Below are 17,540 nucleotides of genomic sequence, written 5' to 3'. Positions count from 1 at the left end.
AATTATTACCGTCATTATTTTCTGGGGATTTGAGAGGCCAAGGGACCTTGTTCAATAGAGAAGGGCCCTTCAGATTCTTTAGAGATTAGTTTTCCCTGATTCTTCTGCCTAGTTCTTTAGGGTGGAAAGGGATATAAAGACTTAGGAGGAATACTCTTTCTACTAAAATAGGTTACTGATAGAAAGGTTTAAAGGTTAAAATAACTGACATCTAGATATTGATTGGACAGTTGGAAAAGCAGAGAATTCAGGAGATGTCAGAAATGAAGACTGAGGAATGCCTGTTTAGATCCTTGTTTGAAACTGTGAGGGAGGCAGGACAGGGAAATGAGAGGGCAGAGAACAGAACATGGAAGACACCTCCACTTAGGAACAGCAGCAAGAAGGTGAGACAGAAGGAATTGTGAGCTAAGAGAACCTTGAGAATGTAATATTTTGAAGTATAAAGGAGGAGAGGGTGTCAAGAAGTGGACTGCATTGTCAGGCACCAAAGTGAGGATGAGAACTGGGAAAAGGCCATTGGATTTGCATGACTTTGGAGTACTTTGAGGAGAGTGTGAAGACTAAAGCTTGGTTGCACAGAGTTAAGGCGTAAGTGGTTGGTAAGGAAATAGGGTTGAGAGTGTGTACTCTTCTGAAGAAGAACTGAAATAGGGTAGAGCAGGGTAGGTGAAAGTGTGGGCTAGAATTACCAGGGAGAGCTTCATGGAGGCAGTGAAAGTAATCTTGGGCCGGGAAAGATGGGTTGAATTTAAGTGAGTGGAGAGAGAAATGGATGACGATCCCTGACTGTGTCTCATACTTTTTGATATTCCCACAACTCGTCATTCCCAGTACAGGGTGTTGAATGACCCAGGCAGTTACACAGTGAATGTGTTTAGGGAATAGTGTGTAGGCCAGGCAGGCCAGAGTAGAGGGTTGAGGCTGAGGAAGAGAGGAGAGTTTGATTTTAAAGAGAGGGATTTGGACCACATTATAGAAGACCGCATGTGGCTTGTCCAGGGAGATGCCATTCTAAGCAGGACCTTATCCAGTGGGTAATGGCTAGTCATTTGGGACTTTAAATAGAAGGTGGCCTAACAGAGCCTCTATTTTAGAATAACTTAAAAGATTGGGGTGTGTAGGATGGACTGAGAGGAAAGGTTCAAACTGAAGTATGTAAAACCATATTATTTTAGCACGTTTTTCTAGAGCATTAGTTTGATTTGATTTGGATGAGTTAGGAAAATGTACAAATAGATGCAGATAGAGTAGAGTGCAATATTTGAGTGGTTTAAAATGAACAGAAGACTTCTGAAGGAATTTCAAGTTCATAATGCTCTCCCCTACCCATCCGCAGATGATCTGGGTTTGCATTCACTCTCCAATACTGCAGGAGTACTATGTAGGTACTACATAAGGGACATGGAACTGGGAGATCATAAAAATTCAGAAGTGAAGAGGGTGACATCACCAACATTGGCAGTAGAAGACATTCCTCCTTTACCCTTTTTAATCGATGAATTAGACATCCATACACAAACGAAAGCATGTTGGTGGGTCTTTTGGGACCTAGCACCTTACTCCGAAGGACCAGAGAGGAGGCTTACCCACCACTGCCACCCATAAGAGACAGACAAACCGCCATACAGGCTACAGAGCCAGCACAACTGCCTAGACCCCTCTTACCTCTGTCAGGGAAAAATTGGATGAGTGCTGACCGGACAGGTACTCATGCATGAGACAGAACTTGCAAAGATCCAGCCTTCCTGTAGGAAGACTCCAGCATACCATTGGAGAAGGAAAAAAAGAGAAAAAAAAAAAAAAGGAGTTGGTCACAGTGGAGGTGGTAAGAGTAACTCTCCTGCCGCTGCCTCTCCCCCAAGGAAACACTGAATGGACTGATGTATTTGGTGGAAGTGACCTCTCCTGTGGGGGGAAAGGAAAGTGGTAAGTAAGCTCCTAGCTGTCCCAGTCAGATGGAACACAGCTAGAGAAACCCATTTTTCTTTGCCAGCACCCAGAGTACTAAGGTGGGAGTTCTGTGACTGGGAGCAGGCAGATCCGAATTTCAAATGGTGTCAGAGGGTTTATGCTCAACAGGAAGTTCATCCACAGGCTCCCGCAAAACACTGAGTGCTAAACCCACACTTCCTATGACTCTGCTGCCGGCTCTTTGTGCAGCTCCCAAGTGTGTCTGTGAAAGCGAGCTCTGGTAGACAGAGAGCACGCTCAGAACAGGCCATGGTCATTGGTCAAGTAAAAAAAAAAACACAATCCTGAGCTATATATAGTTCTTCTAGAATGCTATTTCCAATAGGCAGCTTGGTGAATTGTAACATCCAGAGATGACACAAAGGCTTAAAATTTTGGCCCTAAGAAAGAGCAAGAAGAGTGGAGCAGGTATACCTCATAAACACAAGGAATAACTCAGTAACAATACCACAGAACATAAAACCATCTGCTGAAAGCAGTGAGCACAGAGTTAAGGAGGTATCTGTTACTTCAAATGCAAAAGCAGCAGTGCATAACTACGAGGAATGTGAAAAATCAAGGAAATATGGCATCACAGAAAGAAAATGACAGTTCTCCAGCAACCAAGCTCAAAGGCACAGAATATTGCAATCTAACTGATAAAGAATTCAGAATAGCAGTTATGAATAAATTCAGTGAGTTACAAGAACACTCAAAGGCAATTCATTGAAATCAGGAATAAAACATATGAACAAAATGAGTTCTGTTCTGTAAAAGAGAAGCAAACAAGTTCTGGAGCTGAAGAATTTGATGAATGAGGTGAAGACTACAATAGAGAGCAGCTGAGCAGGGCAGACCAGATGGAAGAAAGAATAAATGACTTGGAGGATAGGAATTTTGAAATAACACAGAAGAGATGAAAGAATAGAGATTAAATAGGAGTGAAGAAAGTATATGAGCTATGGGATTGGATCTAAAAGACAACTATCAGAGTAAGACAAATCTCAGAATAATCAGGCTTCGAGAAAAGGAAGAGAGGGAGAAGGGGGCAGAGTTTATTTAAAGAAATGATAGCTGAGAACTGCCCAAACCTGGGGAAAGACTGGGACGTATAAGTCCACAAAGCTAATAGATCACCCCATTATTCAATGCAGAAAGACCTTCCCCAAGACACATTATAATGAAACTGAAAAATTAATGATAAAGAATCTTAAAAAAAGCCAGGGGGGAGAGAACATAACCTAAAAAGGACCTTCATTAGGCCGACAGCAGATTTCTCAGCAGAAACTACAAGCCAGGAGGGAGTGGAATGAAAGATTCAGTGTCTAAAGACTGCCAACTAAGGACAGCGTATCTGGCCAAGTTATCTTGCAGATAAGATATTCCCGACAAAAGCTAAGGGAGTTCACTACAATAGACCTACCTGTGTGCAAGATGCTGAAAGGAGTTCTTTAAGCTGAAATGAAAAGATACTGATCAGTAACATGAAAACATGGAACACAACACACTAGTAAAGGTGAAAAATAGAGTTAGGTAACTGTAATCTATATTAGGATGGTGCTTTAACACTCAACTCCAGTATAAAGGTTAAAGGAAAAGAATAGTAAAAAAGAACCATTAATGAATACAGAATATAAAAAGGTAAAAAGGGATAAAAGGGAGAGCCTTAATAGGTGATTGAACATAAGTTGCTGTCAGCTTAAGATGGACTGTTTTACCTGTAAGATGTTTTATGGTAACAACATAACAAAAACCTAGAGCAGATCCACAAGAGACAAAGGGGAATGTAGCATACCACCACAGAAAATAACCACTTTATGAAGGTAGGCAGGAACAGAGGGAAAAAGAAACAGTGGAAGTACAGAGCAGCCAGAAAGCAGTGAGTAATGTGACATTAGTAAGGACTTACATAAATTAATTACTCTAAATGTAAATGGATTGAATCCACCAAGCAAAAGGCACAGAGTGGCTGATGGAAAAAAATAAACAACAGGACACAGCTATTTGCTGCCTACAGGAGACTAACTTGAGCCTTAAAAACACACATAGACTCAAAGTGAAGGGATGAAGAAAGACACTCTGTGCAGGTGGGAACGGAAGAAAGTGGGGGTAGCCATCCTTACATCAGACAAAGTAGACTTTAGACCAAAATGATAGTAAGAGACAAAGTCATTATATAATGATAAAGGGATCAATGCATCAAGAAGGTATAATGATAGTATATATGCACCCAACATCAGAGCACCTAAATATATTAAATACTAACAGATATGGAGGGAGAAATAGACAACAATGCAATAATAGTATAATAGCGATATATCACTTTCAACAATGCACAGATCATCCAGAGGGAAAAGCAACAAGGAGATAGACTTGGACCAAATAGTACATCCAATTGACCTAATAGGTATCTATAGAAAATTTCATCCAACAGCAGTAGAATACACATTTTTCTCAATTACACATGGAACATTGTCAGGAATAGATCATACGATAGAGCACAAAACAAGTCATAGCAAAATAAGACTGAAATCATACCAAGTATCTTTTCCAACTGCAATGTGTGAAACTAGAAATTTTTAATGAGGAAAGTTAGGAAATCTCCAAATATGTGGAAACTAAACAGCACACTCCTGGACAATGAGTGAATCAAAGAAGAAATCAAAAGGCAGACCAAAGACTATCTTGAAACAGTTGGAAAACAAAATATCAAACACGGATGCTGCGAAAGCACTTCCGACAGGGCAGTCGATAGCAATAAATGCATGTGTTAAGAAATGATATTTCAAATAAACAGCCTAACTTTATACCTCAAGAAACTAGAAAAAGAAGATCAAAGTAAGCCCAAAGTTAGCAGAAGGAAGGAAATAAAGATCAGATCTGAAATAAAATTAGAGACCAGAAAAATCAATAGAGAAGATCAGTGACTCTAAGAGCTGGTTTTTTGAAAATATAAAAATGATAAACCTTTAGCAAGAGTAAGAAAAAAGAAGACTCAAAGTCAGAAATGAAAGAGGAGAAATTACAGCTGACACTGCAGAAAAACATTAAGATCATAAGTCACCACTATTGAACAATTTTACACCAACAAACTAGATAATCTAGAAGAAGTGGATAAATTTCATAGTCATACAACCTACTAAGACTGAAGATATATAAAGCCTGAACAGACTGATTATGAGTGAGGAGATTGACTCAGGTTTTAAAAACCTCCCAGAACCAGATGCCTTCTTGGACAAGTTTTACCAAACTTCAAGAAGAGTTAGCGCCAACCCTTCTCAGTCTTCCAGAAAAATTGAAGAGGAGGGAACACTTTCAGACTCATTCTGCGAGGCCGTTATTACCATGATTAGTCAGGTAAGGACACTATAAGAAAAGGACACTGTAGACCAATATCCTGATGAATATCGATGCGAGAATTCTCAAAAAAATATTAGCAAACCAAGCTTAAGAACTCTTTAAAAGGATGACACAGCATGGCCACTTGGGATGCAGGGATAGTTCCTCATGTGCAAATCAAATGTGATACACCACATCAGTAGAATGAAAGCCAAAAATCATTAAACATCTCAACAGATGCAGTAAAAGCATTTGACAAAACACAACATCCTTTCATGATAAAAACACTCCACAGAATAAGTATAGGGGGAACATACATCAACATAATAGCCATATATGTTACCCACGGTTAACATTGTACTCAACAGAGAAAAATCAAAAGCTTTCCTTCTAAAACCAGGAACAAGATTGGGGTGCCTGTCTATACTCCTCATTCTTATTTAACATAATAATGGCAGTCCTAGCTAGAGCAATCAGGCAAGACAAATTAAAAGGCATCCAAATCAGAGAGGAAAAAGTAAAGTTGTTATTATTTGCAGATGTGATCTTATATATTGAAAACCCCAAATTCTCAATATATTGGATTTAATCAATTGGAAAAAGAACTATTGGATGTAATCAATGTATTCAGTAAGTTGCAGGATCTAAAATCAACACACAGAAATCAGTGCCTTCTCTATGCATTAGCAACGAAACATCTGAAAAAGAAATGAAATGCCATTCACCATTAACATCAAACACAATAAAATATCTAAGAATTAACTTAACCAAGGAAGAAAAAAGATTTAGACAATGAAAAATACAAGACTTGTTTAAAGAAATTGAAGAAGACATAAATAATTGAAAAGATATTAACTCTTCTGATCAGTGATTGTGAAATATCATTAAAGTGCTCATGCTACACAAAGCCATCTCTGCTCTAATGCAATCCCTATAAAAGTTCCAATAGCATTTTCTACATTAGAATCCTAAAATTTGAATGAAACCAAAAAAGACCTTGAATAACCAAATTAGTCACTAGAAAGAAGAACAAAGAAGGCATCACACTTCCTGATTTCAAACTATACGACAAAGTGATAATAATTAAAATGGTATGGTACCAGCATAAAAATAGACACGTAGATCAATGGAACAGAATACAGACCCCAAAATTAAACCTCTACATACATTGCCAACTGATATTTGATAAGGGAGCCAAGAACATCCAATAGGGAAAATGTAGTCATTTCAGCAAATGGTGTTGGGAAAACTAAATAGCCACATGCAGGAAAATGAAATTGGGACCCCTACCTTGCTCCACTCACAAAAATTATCTCAGAATGGATCAAAGACTTAAACATAAGACCTGATACCATAAAACTCCTAGAAGAAAACCGAGGGAAGAAGTTCCTTGAGATTGGCCTTGGCAGAAAGTAATTTTAAGGAAGAAAATCAATAAGTGGGGCTACATCAAACTTAAAAGCTTCTGCACTTTAAAACAAACAATAAAATGGAAAGGCAACCTACAGAAAGGAAGAGAATATTTGAAAACCGTATATTGGATAAGGGGTTACTTCAACATTGATAAAAAACTTGGACAACTCAGCAGAAAAAAAAAAAAAAAAACCAGTCTGATTGAAAAGTGAACAGAGGAACCAAATAGATATTTTCCCAAAGAAGATGTACAGAAACTGGTACCGGTTTCTGGGACAACGGAACATGAAAAGATGCTCAACATCAGTAATTATCGGGGAAATGAATATCAAAAATACAATGAAATATGACCTCACACCTGTCAGAATGGCTATCATCAAGAAGACATTAAGTATTGATGAGGATGTGGAGAAAAGGGAACCATCATGCACAATTGGTGGGAATGCAAACTGGTGCAGTCACTATGGAAAACAGTATAGAGATTCCTCAAAAAATTGCAATTAGAGCTATCATATCTGGCAAGCCCACTTTTGGGTATATATTCAAAGGACGTGAAAACAGGTTATCAAGGAGATATCTGCACTCCCATGTTGATTTTTGCATTATTCACAATAGCCAAGATATGGAAACAACTTAAGTGTCAGTCAACGAATGGATAAAGATGTATACACACACACCTGTCCCTTGTATGTGAAATTTAAAACTAAAAAATACCAGAATGAAATGGTGGTTACCAGGGGCTGGGAGTGGTGGAAATAGTAGAGATAACGTTTGAGGGTACATACTTGCACTTAGTAGTTAAATAAGTCCTAGAGGTCTAATACACAGTGCAGGGACTACAGACAATAGAACTTTATTGTAAACCTTGAAATTGCTAAGAGACTAGGTCATAATTGTTCCCACCACTAGAAGGAGTGACAGTTATGGGATGTGACTAAGATGTTAGCTCATGCTACAATGGCAATGGTATTGCAGTATAAATGTGTAAATCAGTATTTTGTATACCATAAACTTACACAGTGTTATATGTCAGTTACAGCTCCATAAAAAAATAGACAATAAAAAGTGTTTGTGAGGATGTGGAGAAATTAGAACACTTGTGCATTGATGGTGGGAATGTAAAATGACATAACTGCTATGGAAAACAGTTCGGTGTTTCCTGAAAACATTAAGAATAAAATTACCGTATGATTCAGCAATCCCTCTTGTAAGAACTGCAGTCAGGGACTCAAACAGATATTTGTACACCCGTGTTTCATTATTCACAATGGCCTAAAGGTGGAAACAACCCAAGTATCTGCTGCTGGATGAATAGATAAACAGTACGGTATATATTCTACAGTGAGCTATTATTCAGCCTTGGAAACCAGGAAATTCTCACACATGCTACAACATGGATGACTCCTGAGGACATTAGGCCAAGTAAAATAAGCCAGTCATGGACAAGTATCGTGTGATTCCGCTTAGATGAAGTAACTCCAGTAGATTCACAGAGGTAGAAAGTAAGAGTGGTGGTTGCAGGGGAGATGGGGAGAAGAAGTTTAATGAGTACGGAGTGTCAGTTTTGCGAGGTAAAGAGAGTTGTGGAGATTGATTGCATAGCAGTATGAAGGTACTTGACACTACTGAGCTGTGCGCTTAAAAATGGTTACTACGATGGTAAATTTTATGTTAGTTATATTTTACCACAATAAAACATTTAAAGAAATGAAAGTTTTTGAGCAAAAAAACCCCTCAGGAGTGTATCATGTGAGTACCTGCTAAGGCAGTGACTGAAGCTCAGAGAGTGAGAAAAAGTGAGATTGTAACCTGATTGGCCGAAAAGGAAGGGAGTCCAGGGCAGTCACAAGAGTCCCTCTTGGGGGTCTCAGTCCAGAGTGAACCTCATGTTCCGTCTGTTGCTTTTTTACTTTACCTCAGACTTGAATTTGGGAGGTGTCCTTTTATTTCCTATTGATGATAAAGAGTCAAGAAATGAAGGGCAAGATTTGGTAAGTAACACATCTCTTATCAGAACTAAATTTTGGCTCACCTCACCTTTTAAAACCTCTCCTGTTTCTGCTGGCCTCTCTGTCAGCGTGTTAGTTGCAAGGGCTGCCGTAATAAACCACCACCAGCACTGTACTTTGAGGGATCATTTCTATAGTTTGTTATAAAACACTACCAACTAGGTGGCTTAGAAAACAGATGAATTTCTCCACCGTTCTGGAGGCTACCGGTCCAAGATTAAGGTGCCGGCAGGGCTGATTTCCTCTGAGGCCTCTCTCCTTGGCTTAGCGGTGGCCACCTGTGTGTTTCCTCACATGGTCTGTCCTCTCTGTGTGCACATCCCTGGTGTCTCAGTCTATGTCCAAATTTCTTCCTGTAAGCACAGCAGTCAGACTGGATGAGGCACCACCCTAGTGGCCTCATTTTAACTTACTTGCTTCTTTAAAAGGCCCTGTCTCCACACACAGTCACATTTGAATATGAGAGGACACCTCACACAGTACCAGCTCATAGGAAATGCTCAGGAAACACTGAATAAGAAAACATGACTCAAAACTCCAAGTGTTTCATTGTTTACTATGTGAAAAGTTGTGTAAAAGGTTGTGTTTAGTAGCCAGCCATAAGCAGAAGAGAGGAGCCGAGCCATATTTTCTCTACCTGTATTAACATTCTCCTTTGGGGGCACCTGGGTGGCTCAGTCAGCTAAGTGCCCAACTCTTGATTTTGGCTCAGGTTTGATCTCATAGTCCTGAGATTGAGCCCTGCAGTGGGCTCTGCACCAAACGTGGAGCCTGCTTGACATTCCCTCTCTCTCCCTCCGCCCCTCCCACCGTGCACACTTTCTCTCTTTCAAAAAAAAAATTCTCCTTTTACATCTTAAGTGTCTCTTACTTACCAGTCCTTTAGAATTCCTCTAAGATGTTTTATTAACCACACTTAACCTTTCTCAAGGGACTGAATTCATATTGAATTTAGAGCCAAATCTTACTGACTTAGAAAAGAAATTTAGAAACCAGGCTGAAAGGGACATATATTTTTTTGAGGTTGGTGGTCTGTGTGGCTGAGAAAGTGGCTTCTGCCTGCTCATTTTTTCAGTCATTTCTAAGACATGTGAACAACATAGTGGTTATGGCATAGATGCTCAGAATCCAGTGACTCAAGAAAACAACTGGTTACCATATGGTGGTAGGAATGTCAGTCCCAGACACTCCCTTGACACCCTCTCTAGTCTCCCCCACTTAAGTTAGGACAGGGTGGAATTACTGGAGCAGAGTTGGAATGGGGGGTTGGGAGCTGACTGGAGCATCAGCCAGAGGGTTGTATACAGGAACCTGTAAAGTCCTTTCTGCTCCTAAGACTGAAAAATTCTTTCTTTACCATTGAGAGCACTTAGGAAAGACAGCATGTTTTGGATGCTGATTTTAACATATCTTAAAAAGAAGAGGAAATACTTGTGTATAAAGTTACCACAAAATAAAAACAATTATGATGGAAGATTAAGTCATGAATTTGGTAGAACGTAGTTCAGGCAGAGCATCCAAAAAAGATGGAGATGAAGCCCCCTCCGTGGGCAGGTCACTTAGTTGACAGTGCAGCCTTCTCGTGTCATGTCAACCATGTGATGGCTGTTCCTCCTAGTTGGCCTTGATTGTGGCTCAGCACCGTGATCGCTCCAATGTCCTGTCTGGCATTAAGATGGCAGCCCTAGAAGAGGGCCTGAAGAAGATCTGTTTAGCAGCAAAGAGAAAGAAAGGTAAGCTTTTCAGGAGATGAATTTGTTTCCAGGCATGTGATAGGATCTTTAAAGGGAGATGAGAAATGTTAAGATCTCATTCAATATATATGGTAAAGGTAAACCCCCATATAAGGGACCACACAAGTAACCATCACATCATCTTGATTAGCCTCTTTTCCTTTCCCGATCACTTTTATAGTCATCATCTGTGTGGACCATCTCCCTGCACTGGGATATTTGTATCATGATTTTACAGATGAGGAAGCAGAAGACCAGAGATGTAATGATCTGGTCAGATGCAGTTGGGGAATGCTGTTTATCCTACCCCTTCCCCGGTGAGTTAAGATGGCGGAGGAGTAGGAGACACCGTTTTCAGCCGGTCCTCCGAGTCGAGCTGGATAGGTACCAGACCAGCCTAAACAACCACGGAACCAGCCTGAGACGCAGGAAGACGCATCTGGATCTCTACAAATGAACATCTCCAGCGCTGAGTATTGAGGTACGAAGCGGGGAGCCATGAAACTGTGCACAGATATCGGAAGATAAACGGAAGGGGAGGGAGCCGCCGCGTTGGGCGCCGGAGCGGTAGCCACTTGCACGGAGAGCGGTCGGGCTCAGCGGACGGCACCCGCAAAACAGGAGACTGAGACCGTGAGCTGGAGTGCGCGCCCACCAGGCATCTCGCGGAACACCGGAATCCCGAGTGCGCTCTGGATCAGACTGAGACCGGAGATCCGGGAGCGCGGCGCTGGCGGCTGGCGGCATTAGAAACACAAAGGACAGAGAGCGCGCCGGCCCTGGAAGTGAGGAGCTGGGACGCCGGGTGTGGGGCGCACATCCCGGGACGCTGCAGGGTTGAGCAGCACCAACAGAAACAGAGTTAAAGTGGCCAGAACATTAGTAGAGAACGGGCCGCAATCCCTCTGTTCTGTGACAGAGGCTGAAATTTGGCCGCTGCTGCTCTGACTCTCAGAAGAGGCACAGCAAACCGCCAGGGAAAGCCGCCAGAGAACAAAAGCCTGGAAATACCGGCTCAGAGAGTGCCCATCCCCATCCCCCCTCGCAGGGGACACGGAGACTCTACCCAAACAGGGTTGCCTGAGTATTGGCGCGGCAGGCCCCTCCCCCAGAACACAGAAGGCAGGCTGAAAAATCAAGAAGCCCACAACCCGGGCGCCTGGGTGGCGCAGTCATTGAGCGCCTGCCTTCGGCTTAGGGCGTGATCCCGGCGTTCCGGAAAGGAGTCCCTCATCGGGCTCCTCCGCTGGGAGCCTGCTTCTTCCTCTCCCACTCCCCTGCTTCTGTTCCCTCTCTCGCTGGTTGGCTGCCACATAAATAAATAAATAAAATCTTTAAAGAAGAAGCCCACATCCCTAAGATCCCTATAAAACAAGGGGCACGGCCTGGGACCCAGTCAATAATTTGGGCTCTGGAAACCCCGCAACCTCTCTTCATCAGAATGACAAGAAGGAGAAGCCCCCCCCAGCAAAGAAAAGACAGTGATTCTGTGGCCTCTGCCACAGAAATAATGGATATGGATGTAACCAAATTATCAGAAATGGAATTCAGAGTAACGATGGTCAAAATGATGAGTAGAATTGAAAAAACTATTAACGAAAAGGTTACTGAGAATATAGAATCCCTAAGGACAGAAATGAGAGCGAATCTGACAGAAATTAAAAATTCTATGAGCCAAATGCAGGCAAAACTAGAGGCTCTGACGGCCAGGGTCGCAGAAGCAGAGGAACGGGTTAGTGAATTGGAGGATGGGTTAATAGAGGAAAAAATGAAAATAGAAGATGGTCTTAAAAAAATCCACGCCCACGAATGTAGGTTACGGGAGATTACTGACTCAATGAAACGATCCAATGTTAGAATCATCGGCATCCCCGAGGGGGTGGAGAAAAACAGAGGTCTAGAAGAGATATTTGAACAAATTGTAGCTGAAAACTTCCCTAATCTAGCAAGGGAAACAAACATTCGTGTCCAAGAGGCAGAGAGGACCCCTCCCAAGCTCAACCATGACAAACCTACGCCACGTCACGTCATAGTGCAATTTGCAAATATTAGATGCAAGGATACAGTATTGAAAGCGGCCAGGGCAAAGAAATTTCTCACGTACCAAGGCAAAAGCATCAGAATTACGTCAGACCTGTCTACACAGACCTGGAATGAGAGAAAGGGTTGGGGGAGCATATTTAAAGCTCTTTCAGAGAAAAACATGCAGCCAAGGATCCTTTATCCAGCAAGGCTCTCATTCAGAATTGATGGAGAAATAAAGACATTTCAGAATCGCCAGTCACTAACCAATTTTGTAACCACGAAACCAGCCCTACAGGAGATATTACGGGGGGTTCTAGAAATGTAAAAAGGCCCCAAGAGTGATACAGAACAGAAAGTCACAGCCAATACAAACAAAGACTTTACTGGCAACATGGCAACATTAAAATCATATCTCTCAGTAATCAGTCTTAATGTAAATGGTTTGAACCATCCCATAAAGCGCCACAGGGTTGCAGATTGGATAAAAAGAAATGACCCATCCATTTGCTGTCTACAAGAGACTCATTTCAAACCCAAAGATGCATTCAGACTGAGAGTAAGGGGATGGAGTACCATCTTTCATGCAAATGGACCTCAAAAGAAAGCTGGGGTAGCAATTCTCATATCAGATAAATTGGATTTTAAACTACAGACTATAGTTAGAGATGCAGAAGGGCACTATATTATTCTTAAAGGAAGTATTCAACAAGTGGATATGACAATTATAAATATATATGCCCCCAACAGGGGAGCAGCAAGATACACAAGCCAACTCTTAACCAGAATATCCTACCCCTTCCCCTCTTCATAGCCGCACCCAGTCCACATTAGCAGACAGTCTCTGCCAAAAGTCAGAGTGAAGTTTTATTTCCAAACCCATTGTGTCTCAGAATTTGTTGAACTGATTGACTTGTTAAAGAATCTGATTATTTCGGGGTGCCGGGGGGGTGGGCAATTAGGTTCCTGACTCCTAATTTCGGTACAGGTCATGATCTCAGGGTTGTGCGATTGAGCCCCGCCTCCAGCTCCCCACTGAGCATGGAGCCTGCTTAAGATTCTCCCTCTCCCCCTTCCTTCCTCCCCCCTCTTTATTTTTTTTATAATAATTTTTAATTATGTTATGTTAGTCACCATACAGTATATCCTTAGTTTTTGATGTAATGTTCCATGATTCATTATTTGCATATGACACCCAGTGCACCATGCAATATGTGCCCTCCTTAATACCCATCACTGGCCTATCCCAATCCCCCACCCTTCTCCCCCTCTCTTTAAAAAGAAGAAAAGAAAAGAATCTTTTTCTATCTAACATTGATCGTATTCTATTTTCATTGTATTTATTTCCAGAGCATATAGGTCTTTGTGTTTAACAGAATTACTTAATTCTTCCTATTACAGTCCTACCCCAGAATATTTTTGACCTTGTAATGTTATGCTTTGTGTGGGATACCCCATGATTATGTACATTTTTTCTGTTGGAAACCAAAAAGTGACTAAGAGCGTAGTTTTCTCTTATGTATATTTTATACTGAATCAAATTTTTGATGAATGAAGACATCATAATCTATTTTTTTCCTCTTTAACAGCAAGTGTTCATCTTCCACGCATTGGACATTCCACGAAAGGTTTTAACTGGTATGGTACTGAGAGACTCATTCGGAAACACTTGGCTGCAAAAGGCATCCCAACTTACATGTATCCTTTTGTGATCTTACTAGTGTGTTCTCTCAGCTCAGAGAAGATGTCTTGCATTTTCTGATATCACTAATCAAGGCCAAGCCTTCTTCTGGCACATTTTTTACTCTGTCCCTCACCAATGAGACAAAAACTAAGAAATACTTTGTAACTTGTACATATCCAAGGAGATGAATACACCCAAGCATTATTGGGTTCCAGCAGCTAGATTAAAAGGTATATGAAGGGGGTAGTTCATTGAATATGTCATTTGATAACATTGAATCTTTTCACATGAGGTCTCTAGAGATCTTTCAGGCCTGAAGACAAGGCTCTGTTCACTAAAGTAAATAATTAAACAATCAAATGAGGGAACTATTTTACTTTTGAAACCTATTCAGTGTATTCTTAGGGTACAGTGTGAAATTCTTTTTGACCATTAGGATATAATCTAGTACTGCTAGACTAGTAGTTTCTTCTAATGATCTCATTGCTGTATCAGTGAGCATTGTTTGAACTATTACACTGAGTCTAAAAAAATCACTAGAAGCTGAACTGACCCCCAAGTGCTATAATCATACAGAAACTCCATCTTTTGGGGCGCCTGGGTGGCACAGCGGTTAGGCGTCTGCCTTCGGCTCAGGGTGTGATCCCGGTGTTATGGGATCGAGCCCCGCATCAGGCTCCTCTGCTATGAGCCTGCTTCTTCCTCTCCCACTTCCCCTGCTTGTGTTCCCTCTCTCGCTGGCTGTCTCTATCTCTGTCGAATAAATAAATAAAATCTTTAAAAAAAATTAAAAAAAAAAAAAGAAACTCCATCTTTTTACGCAGATACTTCAATACAGTGTTGTGTTTCACAACATTTATTTATTTATTTTTTGACCTTTATTTATTTATTTTTTTTAATAATATTTTTTATTATATTATGTTAGTCACCATACAGCACATCCCTGGTTTCTGATGTAAAGGTCCATGATTCATTAGTTGCATATAACACCCAGTGCACCATGCAATACGTGCCCTCCTTAATACCCATCACCAGCCTATCCCATTCCCCTACCCCCCTCTTTGAAGCCCTCAGTTTATTTCCCAGAGTCCATAGTCTCTCATAGTTCATTTCCCCTTCTGTGTACCCCCCTTTTCTTCTTCCCTTTCTTCTCCTACCGATCTTCCTACTTCTTATATTCCATAAATGAGTGAAACCATATAATTGTCTTTCTCTGCTTGACTTATTTCGCTTAGCATTATCTCCTCCAGTCCCATCCATGTTGCAGCAAATGCTGAGAAATCGTTCTTTTTGATGGCTGAGTAATATTCCATTGTATATATGGACCACATCGTCTTAATCCAGTCATCTGTTGAAGGGCATCTCAGCTCCTTCCACGATTTAGCTATTGTGGACAATGCTGCTATGAACATTGGGGTGCATATGGCCCTTCTCTTCACTACGTCTGTATCTTTGGGGTAAATACCCAGTAGCGCAATTGCTGGATCATAGGGTAGCTCAATTTTTAACTTTTTAAGGGACCTCCACACTGTTTTCCAGAGTGGCCATACCAACTTGCATTCCCACCAACAATGTAGGAGGGATCCCCTTTCTTCACAACATTTAAATCACTGTAAAAAGTTAGCAGAAAAGTCGTTTTATATGCTTGTACAATTCAAGCGGTATCAAAAGAGTTTTAATAAGATAACAATAGCAGTAATGAGTACTAACAGTATTGGGAGAATTTATGATATGGTGAAGGGAATTAAGGCATGCTACTTTCAGAGTGGTTATTTCAATAATTACTAAACTAGAGAACTAGCAGTTTTAGTAAAGTTGATTTTAAAGTGATGAAATAGATCTTCCTTGACTATCCTTATCAGATATTACTTTCCTAGAAGCAGGGCAGCTGTTCTTCATCCACAGCCCTCTTCCTCGGGACTGCTGGTGCCTTAACAGTTGGCCAGTGTCACAGTCAGCATTCAGCAAGCAATTAATATTTGCCCAGAGCTACTGAATTAGAGTGTTTCAAAAAGGAGTCTGGATCTGGTGGGCCCCTGAGATACTGTGTTTTCCGAATTCTCGTTCTCCAGGATGTGTTACTCTGATTTGGTACCTGTAATACAGGGATGCACACCTTAATCGGGAAAGTCCTCTGGCAGTTTGCCAGGGCTCCCATTTTCATAGCTATTTGCATAATAATAAATTTTCTATCTCTAATGGTTTCATTGCTTGCTTTCTCCTCAATCCAGTTTTCTTCCCCTCCATCAGACTGATTGCTTTACAGAGGATTAGGCTGTGGATTAAGGAGAAATGAAACAGGTTGCTCTGGGAGAAGGAAGCACCTTCAGCCGATTTACGCCTTGGGAAGACAGGACACTGAGGTGAGTTTCCTGATCCAGACCAGCGGAGCCTCTCCTGCCCTTTTCACACTGCTCAGCATCAAGATCTAGAAGACAAAACATTGGCCTAGAGGCCTGTCAAATGTGAACACAGAGAAACCAGAGGATCACCTTTCCCCTTCCCACCAAACTGAGTTCGGCTTAAAGAAGTAAGGGAATTCTGGCAATGGCACAAAGCCAGCGCAGAATGACTAGTGTTATTGGGGAGGGCAGGGGCCAAGAACCACAAGGGAATGAGTCTTGGGGGGAGACACTGTATAAACTGTGGCTTTTCGTGCTTTTGTACATAAAGCCTCAGTCCTGGCTGCCTATCCTCCACCAGCCTGACTTCTACTGCTGTTAGGACCTCAACATCCTGAGTCCTATAGAGACCTGTTCAGAAGCCCCAGCCCTGGGCCCTTGATTTCAAGGAACCCTGGCTGGTGGGGCAGCCAGCCAGGACCAGACCGTCTAAGGAAGGTGGTATCTATAGCGCCTGGGCTGTGCTGTTCCATTTGACTCCCTCCCTGGCACCTTCACCCTTCGACATTTTAGCATCCATATTGAAGACTTCTTAGACCCTAAATTAATGATTCCTTTATTTTTTTTTTCCTCCTAATACTACTTTCCTTTTTTAGAGAGAGAGAGAATCTCAAGCAGGCTCCATGCCCAGCGTGGAGCCCAACGCAGGGTTCTTTCTCATCCCTGAGTGAAAATCAAGAGTCAGATGTTCAACTGACTGAGCCACCCAGGCGCCCCAAACTTCTTTCATTTTTGCTGCCTCTTAACTCCTCCTCTTACTGCTAGGCCTTGACACACAGGTTATTATAATAACTTTAACTCTTGACTGGCGTCTTGTCTCTCCTATAAGTAAACACAGAATTGGAACTCTTTAAAGGGAGGATAATGAAACCTAACCTAATGCACAGGTAAATTGTCACACCTTCAGAAGCAGTCTCAGTACAAATAGGTGAGGTATTAGCAAATGCAAAGAAAACTTGGTTTGCAGAAGCTGTATGCTCTCCTG

The 17,540-nt window shown here is 41.4% G+C and overlaps 1 protein-coding gene across 5 annotated transcripts in view; it reads left to right on the top strand.

Moving 5' to 3' along the window:
- The window catches only part of CHD1L (chromodomain helicase DNA binding protein 1 like), a 71,179-nt gene extending 54,827 nt beyond the window's left edge, over positions 1 to 16,352 (top strand). For 3 of the 5 annotated variants that reach the window (XM_040626841.1, XM_040626842.1, XM_040626843.1), the window contains 4 exons: positions 8,626 to 8,696; positions 10,333 to 10,447; positions 14,059 to 14,167; positions 16,016 to 16,352. In XM_040626841.1, the coding sequence (XP_040482775.1) occupies positions 8,626 to 8,696; positions 10,333 to 10,447; positions 14,059 to 14,167; positions 16,016 to 16,088 (368 nt within the window). In that variant the 3' untranslated portion in view covers positions 16,089 to 16,352. Of the gene's footprint in view, positions 1 to 8,625; positions 8,697 to 10,332; positions 10,448 to 10,685; positions 10,929 to 14,058; positions 14,168 to 16,015 lie in introns of those variants that run through there. The other 2 variants (XR_005834022.1, XR_005834023.1) reach the window with 2 other exon arrangements.
- The last annotated feature ends 1,188 nt before the right edge of the window (positions 16,353 to 17,540 follow it).

The sequence above is a fragment of the Ursus maritimus genome, unplaced genomic scaffold, assembly GCF_017311325.1.
Source record: "Ursus maritimus isolate PB19 unplaced genomic scaffold, ASM1731132v1 scaffold_12, whole genome shotgun sequence".
NCBI classification, from domain to species: Eukaryota; Metazoa; Chordata; class Mammalia; order Carnivora; family Ursidae; genus Ursus; species Ursus maritimus.
Note: the sequence above shows the minus strand (reverse complement) of the source record. Positions and strands in the feature narration are given on the sequence as shown.